Genomic DNA, 20,036 nt, shown 5'->3' with positions numbered 1-20,036 from the left:
ATTCACTTTGGGGATGACAGAAATGTTTTTTGTTTTGTTTATTTGGGGGTTTTTTTCTTCTGCGTGGAGCGGGGCCGTAGGCCAAAGTCACTATTCACTCACTCAGGCAAAATGCTAAATCAGCACTAAGCTTACAAGTGCACCATTATGAATCCTATATAATTGGGCTTCTCTTTATTATATACTCCTCAATTAGGGACCTAAAAAAGTGTGGCCACTGTGGTGGCTAATGGGGTGGTCGACTTTAGTCTATAAGCCCCTTTCCCACATGGAATCCATAACTTCGCTGGATAAAAAACGGAGAAGAAGTTCCATATGGAGTCTGGCCCCACGTGGATGACTCTTCCGGACACATTGCGTTATGCTCGCCCGAGAGTTTTCTAATGTCACACGAGACGAGGCAACAGGATGGGTTTTTGGACCAGTGCTGCGTTCCCCGTCTCCCTGCCCCGCGGGCTCTTACCCCCCGACTGAGAGGGGACTGAGCCCGGTCCGCGGACACATTAACCCTAAACCCAATGTTATTAAATCAGTGTGATCATTTTTAATCGTGTCATACTCTCTCTGCCTCCGGAGAAGGAACGTTCTCCACCTGTTCTACCTCTCCCCGTCCGCTCGCGCCCTCCGTTGCAGCCGCTGGGCAAGCAAAGCGCTTGTGCCCGATGTCCCCGCACTGCTCCCTTAACTGTAAAATTACACGTCTAGTGTCCGAGCGGCATTTTTAGGAAGAAAAATAATAACATTTAAGAATATCAAGACCTGTGGCCATAGTGACTGGACGAGTTTTGGCGTCTTTGCAGCTGAGCTCCACGCTTCGGATCGGCCTCGCCATATTTCAGAAGGTTTTTTTTTTTCCCCTCTTCTCAAAAACAAAAAACATTTTAAAATATTTGTACGAAATAAATAACCCACTACTTTTGCTGATTTGGATTCGGCTCGGAACGGAAAAGTTACTTCTTCCATTCCAGCAGACTTTCACTCACAGGCGCCATTCCCCAGGAAATGTTACTAGGTGCAGTGCGGGGAATTTTACGGATGGATTTGGGGAACATCGACACAGGCTCCTTTTTACCGCGACACAAATGTGGAACATTGCCAGCGGATTTCCGGCTCTCTGTGCAAGTGGGAAAAGGGCTTATGCTGACCATGGCCACCACATGTGCAACTTGGAGATGGGTCCGCTCAGTCTCCCTCTCTTTGTCCGGATGATTTGTCTTAGAAGACAATCAATATATATTTCAGATTTTAGGGATATTTTTGAAAACAATTGTTTTCTGTCTGTAACAATGCATTAATGTAACCACTGGTATGTTGTCGTTAAAAAATATCCAGACTAACTCTATTTAGCTTTGGTTTGAGTGGTGGCACTCAGTACTCCTGCACTGACTCTACTCGAGCTATTGCGTTGTAGTACACTTGGTAAAGTCCGCATGGAAGTCCCCTCCGTCAAATCCAACGCGTGGTTCCATCGGAGCGCACATGATCACATGGAGAACAACGCTCCGCCGGGTTTACGCGTAACGCAAACCCGCCCGGTGTTCAAGCACGAGTCACCGCCCCGGCCATGTTCCATGGAGCGGTCTCAAAACTTTTTTTTGCGAACGTGTTTACGCAATCCACATCCTCCTTCCCCCTCCTCCTCCTCCTCCTCCTCCCCCTCCCTTCCTGTAGTTTACAACCGTGTCGCGCGTCCATTCACAAAAAACTGTGGTGGCAACCCCCCCCCCCCCCCCACGCACCCCCCTCCCCGAAGCGGCACAAGCGCCTGTCAGCGGTTCAAGTCCAGCGGGGACGACTCGTTCGCGGCGAACGGATCTTTCAAACGACTCGGGATTCGAGATTCAGGATTTTTATTCGTCACATACATATACATACTTTCATACATATATGCAGTGTAACGTAATGCGACGCACCCGGTGATAGCACACAATATGTCCTGGGGAAAAAAATGAAAGTAAAAAAAAAAAAAAAAATCCTTTCTAATAGACCGACTAACTGACTCCTAAAACGTAATACAGTAAGTTGAACACTTATAGAATAAGATAAAAAAAATATATAGAATAAAATACAATAAAAATAAAATGGAATAGATAGAGGGAATGTGCCTATGTATATACAGATATGTGCATTTAAGTGGCATGTGAGTAGCGTTCGATTCACCGAACCGAAAGTAATTACCGAGGCCGGGGACTTAACTCGAGTGTGGAGTTCGGCGTAATTCGTATCGAACGCCACCGATCGACGCTTCCCCCCTTCCCCACCAGAACAAGCCGAATTGACCGAAGTAAGTGACGCTGGTCGAGGGACGAACGACTCCCCCCCCCCCGGACGGTTCCGGGGGGGAACCGTCGACGACCGAATCCCGAGAAGGTGTCGCGCACCCGCACCGCGTTTTGAAAGTCGGAACCGGACGCGAGGGCGTTTTGTGCAAACAAACAAACGCGTTGGGGGGGAAACGCGACCCCCGCCCCCACGCGTGGCGACAGCGTGACCGAATTGAGGAAACGCGAAGGAGGCGGAAAAAAAACAAAACAAAAAAAAACAAAAAAAAAGCGCGCGCCCTCCACGGCGGTCACCGGTTGCCCCTGGCAACGCCTGACGTCGTCAGCCCCGGTCGGTCCCTGCTGCCGCCGCTTTGATTGGAGGGAAACCCCGTGGATGCGAGCCGAGCGGGAGCGGAGCTGCAGCGAGACGGACCGACGAGGGGAAGGAAACGAGCCCTGATTTGACTCTACACGCAGGTGGGTTTCCTTGATTTCATTTTTATTTTTTATTATTCTTCTTTTTTTTTTTTTTTAAACTCTTAACAGCCAAACATTAGGTAAACCGTGCTATCGGTGGCGGGGTAAGATCGGTCCGATCAAGCGGGTCGCTGTTGCTAGGTGTGCGGGACTGGAGTGATGCTCCGCAGCTCATTGTTCGGGCCTCTCACTGGATGCTAATGGAGAATGCACCTCGGCTTTCCTTTCCAGTCCCCCCCGCCCCGCGCGTCGTTTCTCGAAGCCTGCTCCTCGGGTGCTTTTGAGGGGGGAACAGCTGATGTAACGGCAAAGCAGACGTCATTTTAGTGAGTGGTCGCTGGGAAAAAAAAAAAAACCCCCAAAGCATTGTCTGTTTGTCATCCAGGAAATGGGAAAGGGCGTTCACTCCCCATTCATGGTACACGGGAGTCACTGCTACCGTTTCTCTCGCTGTATTCTCGTGCCCCACGTTGTGAAGTGCGCACGCACAAATTCGAATGAATCAAATGCAATTAAAGGCGATAATTGTTGACGCTTAATCGTATTTTATTCGGTTCCGACATGTGGGCAGGTGGGTACCACCTGGATGACGTCATTCCTCGGGCAGGTGCCGAGGCAGGGAGGTGGCGCAGAGTGCGTTTTATCCCCATTTATTCACAAACTTTCCGAGCCTCGATTTTTTTTTTTTTTTTGTTGTAAATTTGTGATTGTGGGCGGTTTTCTGCTCAGTTGGTGTAATAAGGGTTGCGGGCAATGCCAATAACGACAACTAACTAGTTTGTTCACAAAAAACATGATGAAGCGCTATTTAACTGAATAGCCGAATGTGGTCCGCACGTCAATATAGACTGGTCCTTTTGAAAACGCTCGCTATAAAAATAAAAACACAAAAAAAAAAAATTGCCTCAACTCTCCAAAAGAATAAATAAATGCAGTTTTCTCTGTTCTCCCACCCGCTACTGTCTCAACCAATCACAACTAGCTTTTTTCAATTTCCAATCACTATGTCACTACTGTACTTTTTTTAATAGCCTGGTGTACTGTAAATGTCTCTTGTTGATCATTGGGTAAATGTGAGAAAAATAACCGGCGGGCAAAATGTATTAAAAACAACAAATTATATCACAAAATATCTAACACATGTATTATATTTAAGCAGAATAAAACAATATGAAAGAATAGTGCTGAAAAATACACTTCTAATACATTTGTTGGTGTTTGTGCATATTATTTTACATTGTTTCACAGTATAGCCACAACAACAAAGAGTAATCTTGATTTGTAGGATCCCTACGCTGGTAACAAGTGTAAAATCTGACCCCCAACAGAATGTGGTTGAATATCCCTGATTTAGTGTATTGGATGCCAGCAGGGGTGACTCAGCCTACAGGCCTTTCCATTGACTAGCACAACAAGCCCGATATTGATTTTATTGGACTGGCTATTATGACTTTGCCAATTTTCTAATGTATCGGCCTTGACTATATGTAGAGCTGTCACGATTATGTCATGACCGCCTGTTGACAGTTATTTGAGCAGATTGCAATAATTTTGTACAATCGCCAGATTCCATAATCATGTGTCAATCCAAATTTAAGGGAAACATTTAAGCCAATGCTAGAACTGTCACATTTATGTTATCAAATGTTCCAATGTAAAATTTCAATAATTAACCCTAGTAATAGTTATGGTTAGATATGTATAACAATATAAAATAAAAAGACAATTAAATTCTCAATTGCAATTATTGGTATAACAATTCATTAACTATGTGTAGTAATGCCCAAGTCTTACTGATGTGAGCCCAGATATAGGTTCCCCCAGTTTAACAATATTTTCTAGAAATTATTTTGTGCAACATTTTGCCAGGCATTGCTAAAATGGGGGCACCCTGGTGGCTCACCGGTTAGAGCACACCATATTTAAAGCTGAGTCCTTACCGCAGCAGCCCAGGTTTGATTCCAGGTCCATTTGCATGGGCTTTAAAAAATTTTTTATATATATATATATATATATATATATATATACACAGTGATATCCACTCAGAAGCCAAGCTTTCCCAAACCACAAGCCCATCTAAGATGACCATCGCACCTCTTCTTTCATTCCTACAGTTATCCATCCACTATTCCCTAGCTTCTGCTCTTTCACGTTTTTCCTTTTCCTCAATCCTCCTCTCTCCTGACCTGTTTGCCCAATCTGTTTTTCTTCTTTAATGTCTGTCCTCCATCCTGCGTTCCTTAGCCCAGATAGGAACCATGGCAGACAAGGAGGAGCTGGTGCAGAAGGCAAAGCTGTCGGAGCAGGCAGAGCGCTATGATGACATGGCCGCTGCCATGAAGGCTGTGACCGAGGAGGGCTCGGAGCTCAGCAACGAGGAGCGCAACCTGCTCTCCGTGGCGTACAAGAATGTGGTGGGAGCCAGGAGATCTTCCTGGAGGGTGGTGTCCAGCATGGAGCAGAAGTCCGAGGGCAGTGAGAAGGCCTCTTTGGCTAAAGAGTACAGGGAGAAGATCGAGAAGGAGCTAAAGGAGATCTGCAATGACGTACTGGTGAGGATATGGGCGGGACAGGGGCGGAGAGGGGCTTTAAATTGCTCAGATGACAATACTCGTTAAGTGCAAACAAAGAAGAGATCGCGGTTGACATTGGAACCTTTTTTTTTTAAAGGAACAATTAAAGTTCAAGTGTTTCCCACAGAATTTAATTGTATTTGTGGTGGTAGCTGACCAGGGGGGTCTGACGGAGTGTCCCCATTACGCATGGTGTTTTTTTTTGTTTTGTTCAATAAGTAAGTTAAGTACAAAAAATACATCTAAAATGAAAAACATTTTTTAATTTGCTTTGTTCGTAGTTGGTTCAATTTGTGAACCTTTTATGAACCGCTTCCACGGGTAAAACGGGCCCGAGAGCCACATCACTGTCACTGTAGACGTCTGCATACATCTCCGCCTTTTTCATCAGGATGGGGGACTATTATTATTATTATTATTATTATTATTATTATTATTATAAGTGGTGTAATGGATGGCAGTTGAGCTGCGATCCGTATGGATCGCCCCCCACGGTTCAGCTCGCATGTGAACCGCGGATCAATTGCAAAATTTAACTATCAGAGTGAAATAAAGTTTTACTGCCGCTGTTATTTTTTTTTAGTTTTACTCTGAAGCGCAATAATTAATTCATAGGGGTGCCACGATTCCATGAATCGATCGACATGAGGGTTCAATTTCGAACCTCAAAATCACAATCAGGTTCGCAATTCTGCCGTGAATCGTTCAGTATTGTGAATGTGATCTCTAACGTAACGTTATCTGAAAATTAACTGTGTACTGTATCACTGAAGCAGAGCTTTGGGGGGGTGGTTCAATAAAATATGATATTTTACAATATGTCCACTTGATTTCTCCACTCGAGAGGGCAGCACACAGACCGGTAGCTTGTGAGAAGTGCCGATACACACCGGTACACGCTCCACAAGAATAGTTAATGTTATGGATATAATTTTGATTGTGATATCAAAGGTAAGATAATAATGTAAAAGGGAACATAATGCTGTGATATGATCAGTAGAATTAGGAAAAAAGTCAGATTAGAAAAGACCGTATTGAGTGGGAACGGGTGTGGCAGAGGAGAAAAGACTCTTTTCAGTGAGCCGGATAATTTGGCTTGTTTAAACTCTCACTTTTATCTATGAAATTGTATGAAATATTTTTTTATATTTATTCCACCACAAACATTTAATGTGACTGGACTCAAAGTTACTTATTGAGAAACTAGTGTTTTCTTTACAAATCAAGATGGGGTTAGTGCTAAAAAAACCCCACATGTTTAAATCGAGCCAGGAGACGGCAGACCGGGTGAGCTGATATGGTGTTCAATGTAAACTTGGAAAATTTGTGCTGCGTTTCAGAGAACCCAAAAACGAATGCTTTCCAAATACGACTAAACTGGACCCAGTGTATTGCTGCCTGCAGCTTTATTTATGAATATTATGAACAAACAATATTATTATTACAATTATTATGTTTCGTGGTGCATTGTTTTGTTTTTCGATTGGGTTAGGTAAGTAGTGAGACAGAACATGATAAACGTCTATGTAAGCACTAAAAACAGTAATTAGGGATGTGAACAATTAATCAACTATCGATTAATTGCTAATAAGAATATAATCTATACCGATTTTGTCTTATCGATAAGAACTGAACATTTTGTGGTCTTGTTATTATATCAATGGGCGTCTTTGTGGGGCGCAGGGCATTTCTAGGAAAAATTTTACAGCCAGGAAGTAGTACTACTCGCCGGAACGACAGGGGGCAGTCGAGAGGAAAAAAATGGCCAGTGCAGTAGTTGTTGACCGATATGGGTTTTTCAATAGCCGATGCCGATATTTAGAAAGCGGGGTGGCCAATATATAATGCCGATATCATGTTGTCATTTTTTTATTTTCATTTTTTGCATCTGATAAAATACATCAATTTAATAATAACAAACGAGACACAACATTTCTGAACTTACATCAACAATCATTGAACACTAATGTTATTGTCTGTGCTGTCTCTGCAGTGCACTTATTTTAAATAACTCCACTCCAATTTTCTGAGTTAGGTTTATGTTTTGCTTCAAATGCAAAGTATTTCCAAACAGCACTCCTGCTGTTTTCTTTCAAAGCTAGTTGCGGAGGCTCTGCACTTGCTATCTTTAATGAGCTTACACCATAACAAACCAGAGCAAGTGAGACTAGTGAAGACAGCGAGTGAGTGAGAGGAGGCTGGGCTATGTGGGCGCTGCAGCGGTGTCTTTGACTCGCTGTGGGAGAGAAGAGAGTGAGGAAGTGCAGCTATTACCAGTACTGTATATTGATAGTAGGGAAAATAAGTATTGAAACCGTTTCAAATATTCAGAATCCATATGTATACGACACTAGTGGAGCAGGAAGTAGTAGTAGAAGTCAGTGTTTTCGTTATCCGGTAATTGCCGGTTTTTGACCGGGAAAATCTGTTGACGTCCGACATATTTAAAGCTCTCTCATAATGTCCGGTGAAAAGAATTCCCTCCAAGCAGAAATTTAAATAGTGCTGGGTGGCTCATTTCGATAAAAAAAAAATCTGCAGATCTGTTCATTTCCGCACTCGGCAAGCTGCAACGGTAAGCTGATCAGTTTGGACGATCTAAAGCGGGTCCGAAAGCTTCACCTCTGACCAATCACGTATGTAGATAAAGAACTAAGCCCCGCCCCCTCCCTCGTTGACAGGTTGCGCTTGTAAACACAGACACAGGAAGCGGAGACACAGCGGCAGCGTCTAGAACTCTGAGGAGAAACAGGAAGATGATGTGTCGTTTGGACACATACATTCATCGTTTGGTGTTTGTTGAGATATTTAAGTTCCAACCCAAAGCAGACTGTAAATATTCATTGTGTAAGATACAGTTTGTCTATGGGACATCCTTATTGTTCACAAGCGGAAATTATTTGATTTAAAGTAGTAATACAGGTAGTCCTCACTTAACTGATGGGACATATTTTATTTTGAATATTCAATAAAAAAAACTATTATACATCTACATGCCTTGATTATGTCACTCTCTATATAGCCTGCTTATCAATTGTTTTTAAGCTCAATAAACACAGATAATATTTGACCGGAATCTCTCCATTTGTCCAGGAAATTGAAATTTTCCACGACACCGGCACAAATTTTTTATAACGGAAACTCAAGTAGAAGTAGATGGAGGCCTCTGGATGAACGGCAAACAACAAACATGGCTACGCGTAGAAAACGGAAGCTTCTTGTCGCCAAGGAAGAAACCTAGCACGCGGGTAGGGAAAAAAAAAAAACCCATGAAGCGAGGGAGAGGTACGACGGCAAAATCAAACAGGCGATAGGTTGCTAAGTTGACGATTTTAATAAAATATATTAAACTAAATTATGTTGTCTGTTTATATATAAGAATTTTAGTAATGTTTAGCAATTTTATTAGCCTCTCGTTCTCCAGATCTACACCAGACTTGATCTGCGATGTAACATCTGGCTCATTCCGTCGCAGAGGACAGCAAAAAGTTGAAATATTTAACTTGCGGTTGGTTAACATCACCACATAGTTAGGATTGCATAGTCTCAACACTGTTTTATAGTAAAATTGACATGACTTAAAATCAGAACCGGAAGATGTACATGTAACTAAGCAACGGTGATATTAAAGGGGACCTATTATGCTTTTCCTTATATTCTGTCATATATATATTGTTCTTAGAAGTGTCAAATGATGAGGTCAACTAATGCTGTGCTTTGCTGTGCACAAAACGCTGAGGCTTCCGACCGTTCTGAACGCTCGGTTTTCAACGTTTTTTTCCACACTGCACGAGCTGACGTCAGCTCGTCACGTATTTCTTTATATGGTCATCTGCTCCATCGGATCTGCTGTGCGTTTCACCAACCAAAACCAATAAAAATTGTTTGTTTTTATTGTAGATGTATTTATTTTATGACGTTTTCATGAAACAAAGTCCTTATGCGTTGTCTGTGTCTCCCACAAGATTGGAGAACGGCAAGCAAAGTTGGAACTACATTTTAAATGAGATCTAATATGAGTGAAGATTCAGCAACTGGATTGCTTATTTCTCGCCTCAAATTTGTTCAGAAACATTTTGGTGGACTGAGTGAAAGTTACGGAGTAAACCTCAGAGACCTATTTTAACTTATGTAAGGAGGAGCATAATAGGTCAACTTTAAGAATAGAGGACGTTGATAAGATGCTAAAAAACAAAATGAGGCTATTGATCCTGATAATGATCAGTTGTTTAGTGCAATCATGCTAAAGTGGTTCACTTAAGCTGCGTTTCCACCCAATGTACCCGGAACTTGTCTGCGTTTCCACCGCAGTCTAAAGACCTGTGACGGTTATGCAAATTAGTCCGCTGATGTATGAAAATCAACGTTTTATTTTTCACGTCATTTTTGTGTGCGACTATAGAACAAACTGCTCCACTTCAGTCCAGTAGTTGGCGGTAATGCAAACAAACACCAACAACAAGAATAAAATGGATGAAGAAAGACAGCCAAAGTGATACCGGGATATCACTTTGGATGTCTTTCTTCATCCATTTTATTCTTCTGTCCTTGTATATAATGTCAAAAAAATTTCACTCACAATCAAGACTTTATTATCAAGTTTTAAACATACTGAAAAACATGAGTTTACACATAGTGAAACTAACCAGGGTCCATTGTGTAAGAGGGGCAAAATCTTACACACTACACCGGTTGTACCACATATCATTTAGTGAGTCCAAACATATATATATATATATATATACACTCTGTCGTTTTCTTTCTTATTATCAAAAATGGAAAACAATTCATTTTATGTTTTTTGTACAAATGGAACATTTTTAGAACAAAACCAGCTGTACATACAGTCGGTTTTTACAGCCACAGATTTTTTTAAATGTTGTGGTGAAATAAAATGCTGCGAGCACTCGACCAATCAGAAATGTTCAGCGCTGCGAGCCCAACCCCTAAAGTTCCGGAACTTTTGAAAAGTACTGCACCCCGAGCAGGGACTTTTTGGTTCCTGGGACTTTGTCTTCCTCGTTCCTGGGGAAAGTTCCTGCAGTGGAAATGCGGCTTTATTCTGTGGCATGTTTAATCACTCAATCAAGAGCAAATTATCTTTATTTTGAAAATTATTATGAAAATTATCAATCATATCCCCTGTGCTTAAGTAAAGCAGCCCAATACTTTCAGAACTCTGGCTTTAATACTTGTAAATACTCATAATAAAACGTTTTGAATCTCAAAATGCTTTCACAGACAAGAGTGTGCAGAGTACTGTGGACCCTCATCATTTTTGCTTAGTAACGTCTTCTCTCTGCTATCAGAATCAGAATCAGAAATACTTTAATAATCCCAGGGGGAAATTACTTTTGTTACAGCTCCAAATCTACATACAACATATTTACATACAACATATTTACATACAACATATAATAATTATTAAGAAACATATTTATATATAAATATATATATAAACATATCTATATACACAAGTGTAAAATGTACAGTTAAAATATAACTGTATATAACTATATAATACTATACCTTGTTCATTCTCACCTGGAAGCCGCAAAGCCCTATGTTTGATATTATTTGGTGTTTTTTTCCCCCCCATTGCATTTAACACAAGCCAGGCCTGTTAAATGCCTCGGAAACTGAGCGACATGGAGCTCACGTTGTTTCCTCACTTTGATGTCATTTTATGTTTCTGAAGACCTGAGTGGATTCGATACAATGCAGTACAATCAGAGCCATATCTACTGGTTCACCACAGAATTCAGTGTTTGCGCCAGTGTTTTTCACACCGTACTCTGATGGCTGTAGCAGCTGCCCTAAAACAACCTTTGTTAATCATTGGGAGATCACATTGTTGACCCTCTCAAATCCTCTGTTAGCTTGTTTCAAATGTGTCCTTTTGGCCCTTTTGTGGGTGTGAAGGCAGAGGAGAAAAAATGCAATGGTGGTAGATTGAAGAAAATTGCCATCCTAGCTGCAACATCATCCTATAGGAGATGAAATGCAGGACGACCTGTAATAATACCTTGGTATCTTGGACCACAAATGTAGCCAACCATTACACAGCACATGCCAAATGGACCCTGAATGTGAATCAAAGCATTTTACATATGCTTCAATGAGTCCTTCAGTTTGTCAGCTTGGTATGGCTCTCAAAAACATCTAGACGATTAAGGTGGAGAGTGTGAATTGGCAATGTTGTGAAATAATTTGAAAACCCCTAAAAAAGCAGGGCACTATTCATTTTTAAGACCGAGGGCTACACCCTGAAAGTCGACGAGTCAAATCATCAGTTGGAGACCAGTCTGTCAACTAGTCTAGCTTATTTTTTATTTGTCGTCAGTGTGTATTACAATAACAGGATAAAAGAAGCTTCCAAAAATGCACAGGGATAACATTTCACTGAGGAATTATAAATAAGGGGAATCAAATATATTTTTATGTGTGAATCGTCTGGACGCAAACACGGCTCTCTGTGCGCCCCGATTGCGGAGAGCCGGGTTCTGGTCGCTCTATCAATGGCTGGTGACCCCATGCCCCCCCGCGGAATATTCGCATTGAACAGCCGTATCCGATTCAACTGACAAAATTCTGAGTTGGGTACAGCCCTAGTAGAGCCCCTTTCACATAGTTCCCGGTAAATTACTGGGATAACCTTTCTGCAATGCTAGTGCGTTTCAGAGTTCACTATTCACATAAATAGCTACATTCAGGAAAACTCCCATCTTGCTTTTCACACATGCCATGATAATGCCGGAGTAGATGGGGCAAGGGACAGTCAATATAAGAATATAAAGACCTGTTTCCATAGACACTGGAGGTGTTTCAAGTTCGAGAGAATATTTGTCACATTCATGTACATACGGTCATACATATATGCAGTGAAAAGTCATGACACCTTCTCGTCTCGCCATGCCACGGTTCGGACTCGCCATTTTTCCGAATGTTTTGGTTTTTTTTCTTCCCAAAAACTAACAATTTGTACGACAAATATTCGTAAAAACCCACTATTTGTGCTTTGCCGATAACTTATTCTGATTCGGCTCTATCCCTACTTCACATGCTTGTTCCGGCAATGTTACCTCTTCCATTCACAACACACACAGTACTAACCCTTGAGCTGGTTAAATTGCAGGAACAGATTTCTCGGAAAATTGATCCCTACTTCTATTCATACATGACCTCATGGGAAAATGGTTGCGGAACATTGCTGGGAAAAACTGCATGTGTCAAAGGGGCTTAAAAAAGCTCTTAAATATTCACTTTGCGACTCAGCCACCTGGATAAAGTAAGATAATCCTTTATTAATCCCACAGTGGGGAAAATTGTAGTGTGGACCCAGGTTTTACACTGGGGAGCTAGGGCCCTTTTCCCTAACAGGCCGTCGTGTGCATGGTTGCTATATTATACTACTAAAAATACAAACTGGCTCCAACACTTCTTTTTTGGAGAGAAATACTTATTCCAACAGACGACTCCCCATTTTTGTTCATAATTGGTAACTTGACAATTTGAAACATGGACTGTTATTATTGATAATGATAATTGTCATGGATAAGCAGAAACAACTGCAAAGGGTGTCCTGAATTAAGCATGCCACACCTAATAATACATTTTGGACAGTGGCCAATAGCGAGACAAATGGTTAGCATTTTTTATTTTATTTGGGGACAAAAGTAGAGTGACTCATGATATGTGGAATGGAATCAAAAACTTTATGATTTCACAAAATCTAAATGTTATGAGATAAGATGGTGCTTTTTCAATTGGAACGGTGCATATTGAATTAACGTTATTACACTTTAGACAAAGTCTGTGTTTTGGTTCCTTTGCTCACATAGGGCAATTGAGCCAGATCCAGATCTTTTGCAGTAGCAACGTAATGACAAAAAGCCTAACATTCTATAACTCTGAAAACCAATTTTTTCAATTTACAGGCTTTCCATGGGCATACCTCCTAATGAATGATTTCTTTAACTTAAGCCTGGCTGAGGTTGTGTGTCTTCTCCTAGCAGCTCAGTCGGCCTTGTGTCGGGGTGTACCAGGACCAGTCATTGTTTAGTCTATAAAGGATAATTGTGCATAGTAGCCCTTGTTCTCTGGGAGAGTCCTATACAATGTGAATAATGGAGTAGTATGGTCAATTTATTTAGATTTTCTGTGCACCTTCCATGGCAGATCAGCTCTTCAGCTAGACCCTTTCATCCGGATACATTTTGACATTGAATACTTGTTTGTAGGAATCAATAGTTATTCAGTAACAAAGTGCACAATGACTTTGATTAAGTGTTGTTAATCAAGTACTTTGCACATTCTACTCACAGGGACTGCTTGACAACCACCTTATCCCCAAAGCCACGCCTGCTGATAGCAAAGTGTTCTACCTGAAGATGAAGGGAGACTACTACCGCTACCTGGCTGAGGTGGCCACCGGAGAGGAAAAGACCAGTGAGTAAACCTGAAGTGTCCACATCATGTCTCATCACGGTGGTTTACTTGCACCTGAGATGCAGATTGGTTGATTTCTTGATCAAATTTCCTTACTGGGGTAGGCAAGGAAAATTAAGAGAATTCTCCCAGAAGACTTTTGAACATTGTATTTGTATCTTGCTTTGGCCGTGCTCTAGGTCCAAACCACTTATTTCAGTCCCCTTCTAAACCGAATTGTTATTTTTTCATTATTTTCCAACATAAGTGGGAGGAATATGTTTAATATTAAAAGATTATATAATTTGGTGAAATCATACTGTGCTAACCAAAAGAACTGCCAGTAGGCTCTGAAATGAATACACGGCAAGTGCCAACTTTGGGTGAAGATTAATGAACTTATTAGAGCTTTAAATGCGTGAACTAATGGGTCTCTATTTTTATCAGAAAGTAGGGTGCTTCTGTGTGTTCAACAGTTCTAATAGGCCAGAGATCATTTACAGGCCGTCCTTCAATTTAAACCCGGTTAAGAATGTTATGTTCAGTTCAATCGGACCAAAAACCTGCTCTGTCTATTAATATTCACTACATCATCATTACATTCATTTGACAAACGCATTTCCATCACTTATTTGTCGCATAAGCACTTCGAGCGATATATGCCGAAAATCTTCTATGTTTAACTGTGTTGCTTTCCTGGAATCTACAGTCAGCACGCGGCAGGATTTGCTGTCTGACAAGGATCTACCATGCTGCGGCCATAATACATTGTCTATTTTGATTAGTAGTATCCATCATTTTCAGTGATTTCTATTCTATATTTCACCAGTAGGCTTGTTTATTTTGATTATTTTTTCCATATTTTTATTATTATTATTATTATTATTATTTTTGCCTAAAAGACAATAATTGTTTCAATGTCCATTGGTGGCATACAATTAAATACAATACAACATTTTAAATGACAATTTAATCACAATTTAAATCACAGTTGTTTGTTTGACAAATTATTGGCATTTGCCATGATGCTGACCCCTTTCACAAATACCAATACGCCCATTTTGTGGAACACCGCACTAGTCCACTCAAACCCAGATGTAGTGCAATCCCCTTCTTCCAGTCTGTAGTAAAAAGCGCATTTACTAGTTACCATTCTTCACCTGAACAGCAGCCAGGTGCGCAAACTTCAAATCCTTATGTAGCTGTGTCCATGGTAACAGGCGGTCAGATAAGCCAGGTAAGGAGTGTATTCTAAAGACATTGCCCTTCAAATTCTCCGTGGGATGGAAAGGCCAAAACGCTGCCGTAGCATTGACACACTTCAAGTCCTTGACCTACAACTGTCAGTCTCGCCCTGGGCCGGGGCTGCTGCAAGGTTGACATGGCAACAACAGCACCAGGGTGCAGGCTGCTGCTGGTTGCTTGAGGGAGTAGCGATGGGCGATATACGATCTTATAGGGGGGGCGCATGTGCGCGCAGCGGGGTTTGCACGCGCAGAACGTAATGTAATGTGGCAAATGGGGTCTCCCCATTCCAGAAGTGCTGTATTTTTTATTTACAAGTAAAGTATTTACACAAAAACATCCAGTTTTGACTAAATTAAGTCCCAGTCTAACCGAAAGCAATGGGGAAATGTGCGAGATAGTGGGGTTAGTTTTGCATACAAGTAAGGAACCAAGAAAACAAAATAAATCTAAATCTTTCTCCATGATTATATTATATATTGCTATATTGTAATCACAACAATATACATTTTTTTAAGCGTTAATGGGTATAGAGGTAGCGGATTGTCTGGGCAAGATATATTTATGAGGAACACCTGATGAACCTCGGCACACCTGCGATGTGCGCACAGCAGCTCCGTTCTCCCAGAGCGGCAAAATGCCTAGAACCGGATCTGGACGTCCATGTGCACCTTCATTTAAAGAAAAAAATTGAGCACCTGGCCCTGAAAGTCTCTGTACGGGACTGTAGAGGGGAGACCCGATCACCAGTGGTTACTTGGCGTTTGAGTGCAAACAAACAAAAGTCTCATCAATGTCAATCGCGATTGACTCCATCAATCGCGATTGATGGAGTCCATCGGCGATAGACGATTTAATTGTAAATCTACCCAAGCCCAAGGGCTGTTAATATTTTGAGATATGGTAGTTGAATAACTCAACGGAGTAGCCACAGCTTTTGCAGTTTTTTACAGGAAGATTGCGGAGATAATGTCTTGGGGGAAAAAAGTAGTAATTCCAACAGCGAATGGCCCAACATAAATGAACTTGGCTGAACCTTTGGTCATTGTATAAATGCTGTGATCCTCCCTGATGTGTGCAAAGGAAAGGAAGATGCACGGCATTTATTCAGGGTACTGTGAACAGACTAATGGTCGTTTTGTTCTCCCTTGTTCTAAATCTTTGCCTTTTGTGTCTGTGTGAAGCCATTATCGGTAACTCCCAGGAGGCCTATCAGGCAGCGTCTGACATCAGCTCCGAGGACATGCAGCCTACTCATCCCATACGCCTCGGCCTGGCACTCAACTTCTCCGTCTTCTACTACGAGATCCTTAATTCACCCGAGCAGGCCTGCAAACTCGCCAAGACAGTAAGAGCTATACGCTATTTCCTTTTTGTTAATGTAGCTTGTCATTGTTTTCTTGTTTTTGTTTTAATCCTTTTCCAATTCTTCTTGAGTCTCTCTCTGTGTTTTCATGGTTTTTTTGTAATGACTAGATGCACACATAAAAAGCTGCACTGCGCCATATAATGTTCGTTGCATCGGAAGCGTTACGTTACATGTATGAGTGATCCCTCCACGGGCCACTCTGTTCCGTGGATTGTATTGACAGCTTCTCTCTCTCTCTCTCTCTCTCTCTCACTTTTTCCAGGCATTTGATGAAGCCATATCCATGCTGGATTCTCTCAACAGCGACTCGTACAAAGACAGCACCTTAATCATGCAGCTGCTCCGTGACAATCTGACTGTACGTGCCTCTCTCAGTCCCATCTGTACATGTGTCCACCTGACGTTTGTCCTTTATCATTTCATGGCTGTTTGCTATTGATCTGACCAATTTTCCATGTTTTGTTGCAGTTGTGGACGTCAGATGCCCAGGGAGAAGGAGAGGAGACCGAGGAGGGAACAGAGAATAACTAAGTTCCAAATGTCTTTAAAAAGAAAAAAAACAAACATTTTTTTACCTCTCACCAGCCTAAGTTGTGTGTGTGTGTGTGTGTGTGTGTGTGTGTGTGTGTGTGTGTGTGTGTGTGTGTGTGTGTGTGTGTGTGTGTGTGTGTGTGTGTGTGTGTGTGTGTGTGTGTGTGTGTGTGTGTGTGTGCGCTTATACATGCACAGCTATGTGTGTATTATTGCACTTCACTCACAGTGTGTATGTGCAGGTACATTTTAACTCTGTATATGTGTGTGTTTGGGCCATAGGGGATGATTTATTTTTGCTCCATTTCTTTTGCGTATTACACATTATCTGAAAAGAAAATGCGGTGTTTGACCTGCATCCTTGGACATCTCATATTCAGGCTAAAATTTGGTGAATAGGTTCAAACCTCATCACTGTTGCATATTTCTTCTGTTTATTGAAAGCTATTCAGGGGTTTTCCTGTTTTTCTAAATGGAGGCTCACAGGGTCATTTATGGCCATTTGCCAAAATAATAGTCAAACTACAGTTGACAGTTCTCAACCACTACATTCCATTTTAAGTGACATTAACCTTTTTGAGACCTTTGCAAAATACAATTTTCTGGACCACAACAGGGTACAGGCAACTTCTGAACAAATTGATCTAACTTAATACTATGGGTTGATACTGTAACTTTAATATTTTATCTGTTTAGCTGTGCAAATATTATTTTGGCATATGCATTGGATTGGTTACTTTCTATTTTGTGTTAAGATGTTTATAGTTTAAGTTTTAATATTGTGTCCCCTCTGTCTCCTGTTTAGATACTTGGAATGTATATGTATTTGTATGGAATGTGTATGTGGTTCTCAGTAGTGGGGGGGTGTGGGGGAGGGGCAAAGGGCGCTTTGGGATTAGCAGTTTATGCTTAATAGCTTACCCCATTTGATTATATCGCTATATTCACCTTTCCAATACACAATGTAAAGGCAAATAAGCTAAAAAAAAAAAAAAAAGAAGAAAAAGGTAGACAATTGAAAGGAAGTGGCACTTTGTAGTAAGCTGCACTGCAAAACATTTAGGATTTACAAAGTAGTACCAATTCTTTAAAATGTAAAATGATGTTGGAAGAACTTTGGTCCAATACAAATCATCTACAATTGAAGACTTAATTATCTGTTATTTTGGTTACGTGCTTTCATGTAAGTGGAATTAAACATGCTTAAAATAAACTAATGTGTCTGCCTTGTATGTTGTATGTAATTGATCAGTATTATACGGTAATGGAATAACGAGACTGGTGTGTGAACTGTAGCTTTCAGTCTGAAGTATATCAGACGCCACACTACACTGGAAAGCTACTGTAATTAGAACATCAACAACATATACTGTATGTGATATTGTGATATTATATCATGAAAGTAGGGCATTTAAGTAGAAGCGTGCAATGGTGATTTCCTCATCTCAAACAATTTATTGAAACAAAAGCCAACAACAGTGGTGGGTTTACCACAACAAAAAATGTCAATGTCTCAATAACTTGTCATGTGCCCTTGAGCATCAATTACAGCTTGACAGCGACGTCTCATGCTGTTCACAAGTTGACTTTTTGTCTGCTGAGGCCTGGCCCCCCACTCTTCTTGAAGGGTGGGGTGCCATGGTACCTATGGTCCCATAGGTTTTCTGTGGGATCCAGGTCTGGAGAAAGTGCAGGCCACTTCATTTGAGGTGCCCCAGTCTCCAGCAGCCGTTCCCTAATGATGCCACCTCCATGAGCTGGAGCATTGTCGTCCATGAAGATGAACTTAGGCCTGTGTTGTTCATGCAGGGTCACAATGACTGGATTAATGATGTTATTCAGGTAGTATGGGCTTGTCACTGTACCATTCAGTAAAAAAGTGTAGGGCAGTTCTGTATTGACTAGACACACCTGCCCACACTGTAACACCACCACCTCCACCACCAAAGGCTCGTCTGGTGACAACAGTGGCTGATGCATAGGGCTCTCCTTGACGTCTCCAACATCATTGGCGGCCGTCATTTCTGCTCAACGTGAATCGACTTTCATCAGAGAACAGCACTGAGGCCACTGGTCCCTCGTCCTCTAAGCTCAGTGGCCACTTCCCTCTGAGAACATCCTGTTTGAAGCCTCGCAATGGTGAGGTACTGTTGATCAGTTGTTAGGTGTCGTCTTGGTCTCATGTCAAAATGTGAACAGCATGATGAAGAGGACTGTTTAAATACCAACTCTAATTGAACCAGGAAATGTATTGGTCGATTCATGGATCAAACACCTGTTGTGAATTTTGCCGTTCAGCTCCTTGTGAGAGAACGGCAAGTTGTGCAAAAAGTACCGAAACGTTGAACAGTTGCACATGTGCGTTCAAAAGTTTAGAGAAGGTCAAATTAAGTTCACCTGTCAAGGTTATAGTGCATTTTAGGTTCATCCTGAAATTTCACCCGAAAGACAAATAGCCCTAACTTTTTGTGAGGTGTGTGTGTGTGTGTGTGTGTGTGTGTGTGTATATATATATATATATATATATATATATATGTGTGTGTGTGTGTGTGTGTATGTTCCTGTCTTTTAGACAATAGAATGAACAATCTCGGACTTATATTCAGACTGGTTTGACAGAAATGATTGGTATGAATTCCAAAAAACAGTTTCAAAAACAGTGGCGAGCAGAAAGCACGGGGTTATTTTCGTGTGGTCGGAACCACCGGACGTGTGTGGAGGGCGAAAGTGAAGAGCCGTCAGCCGTGATCGCGCTGAGCGGCTCCGCGTTCTTTCCGATCTGCTCTGGGTTTTGTTTCTGTCCCGACTCCCGCCTGCGTGCGTGTCGACTGGCCTAAAAGAACACGACGACGACAACAACGGCGGCGGCGGCCACTTAGTTGGAAAATAGCCGCTGCCCTCCGCTGACGGTGTATCACAAGGGTTCCCTCTTGGGGTGTAGGCTTTTCGGGGTTTTTTTTTTTTTTGTTTGTTTTTTTTCCCGTGTTCGCCATCAACGTCGTCGTCGTCGTCGTCGTCTTGAGTTCGAGCGGACGTGTCGCTGTGGCCACGCCCCCCTCGGGGTCCCGCCCCCCCCCGTCCCGAGAGACGAGTGGCGCATTCCCGTGACGTCACCGGCGGTATATAAGGACCCGCCGGCGCCTCGTGCCG

General features: G+C 41.9%; 1 protein-coding gene across 2 annotated transcripts; it reads left to right on the top strand.

The window, feature by feature from the left end:
• Positions 1–2,340: 2,340 nt before the first annotated feature.
• LOC307236339 (14-3-3 protein zeta-like) lies at positions 2,341–18,093 on the top strand. Of its 2 annotated transcripts, none has more exons than XM_080008721.1 (6): positions 2,341–2,741; positions 4,991–5,293; positions 13,639–13,762; positions 16,171–16,334; positions 16,618–16,713; positions 16,824–18,093. In XM_080008721.1, exons 2-6 carry the CDS (start codon positions 5,000–5,002, stop codon positions 16,884–16,886), a joined length of 741 nt encoding a protein of 246 aa, XP_079864847.1. In that variant the 5' UTR covers positions 2,341–2,741; positions 4,991–4,999; the 3' UTR covers positions 16,887–18,093. The 2 variants fall into 2 exon arrangements, with proteins under 2 accessions (XP_079864847.1, XP_079864846.1); XM_080008720.1 differs by having other exon boundaries at positions 2,343–2,741; positions 4,986–5,293.
• The last annotated feature ends 1,943 nt before the right edge of the window (positions 18,094–20,036 follow it).

Source organism: Zeus faber, assembly GCF_960531495.2.
Source record: "Zeus faber genome assembly, chromosome: 1".
NCBI lineage: Eukaryota > Metazoa > Chordata > Actinopteri > Zeiformes > Zeidae > Zeus > Zeus faber.
The sequence above is the reverse complement of the archived record's forward strand: the minus strand, read 5'-3'. Positions and strand labels throughout refer to the sequence as shown.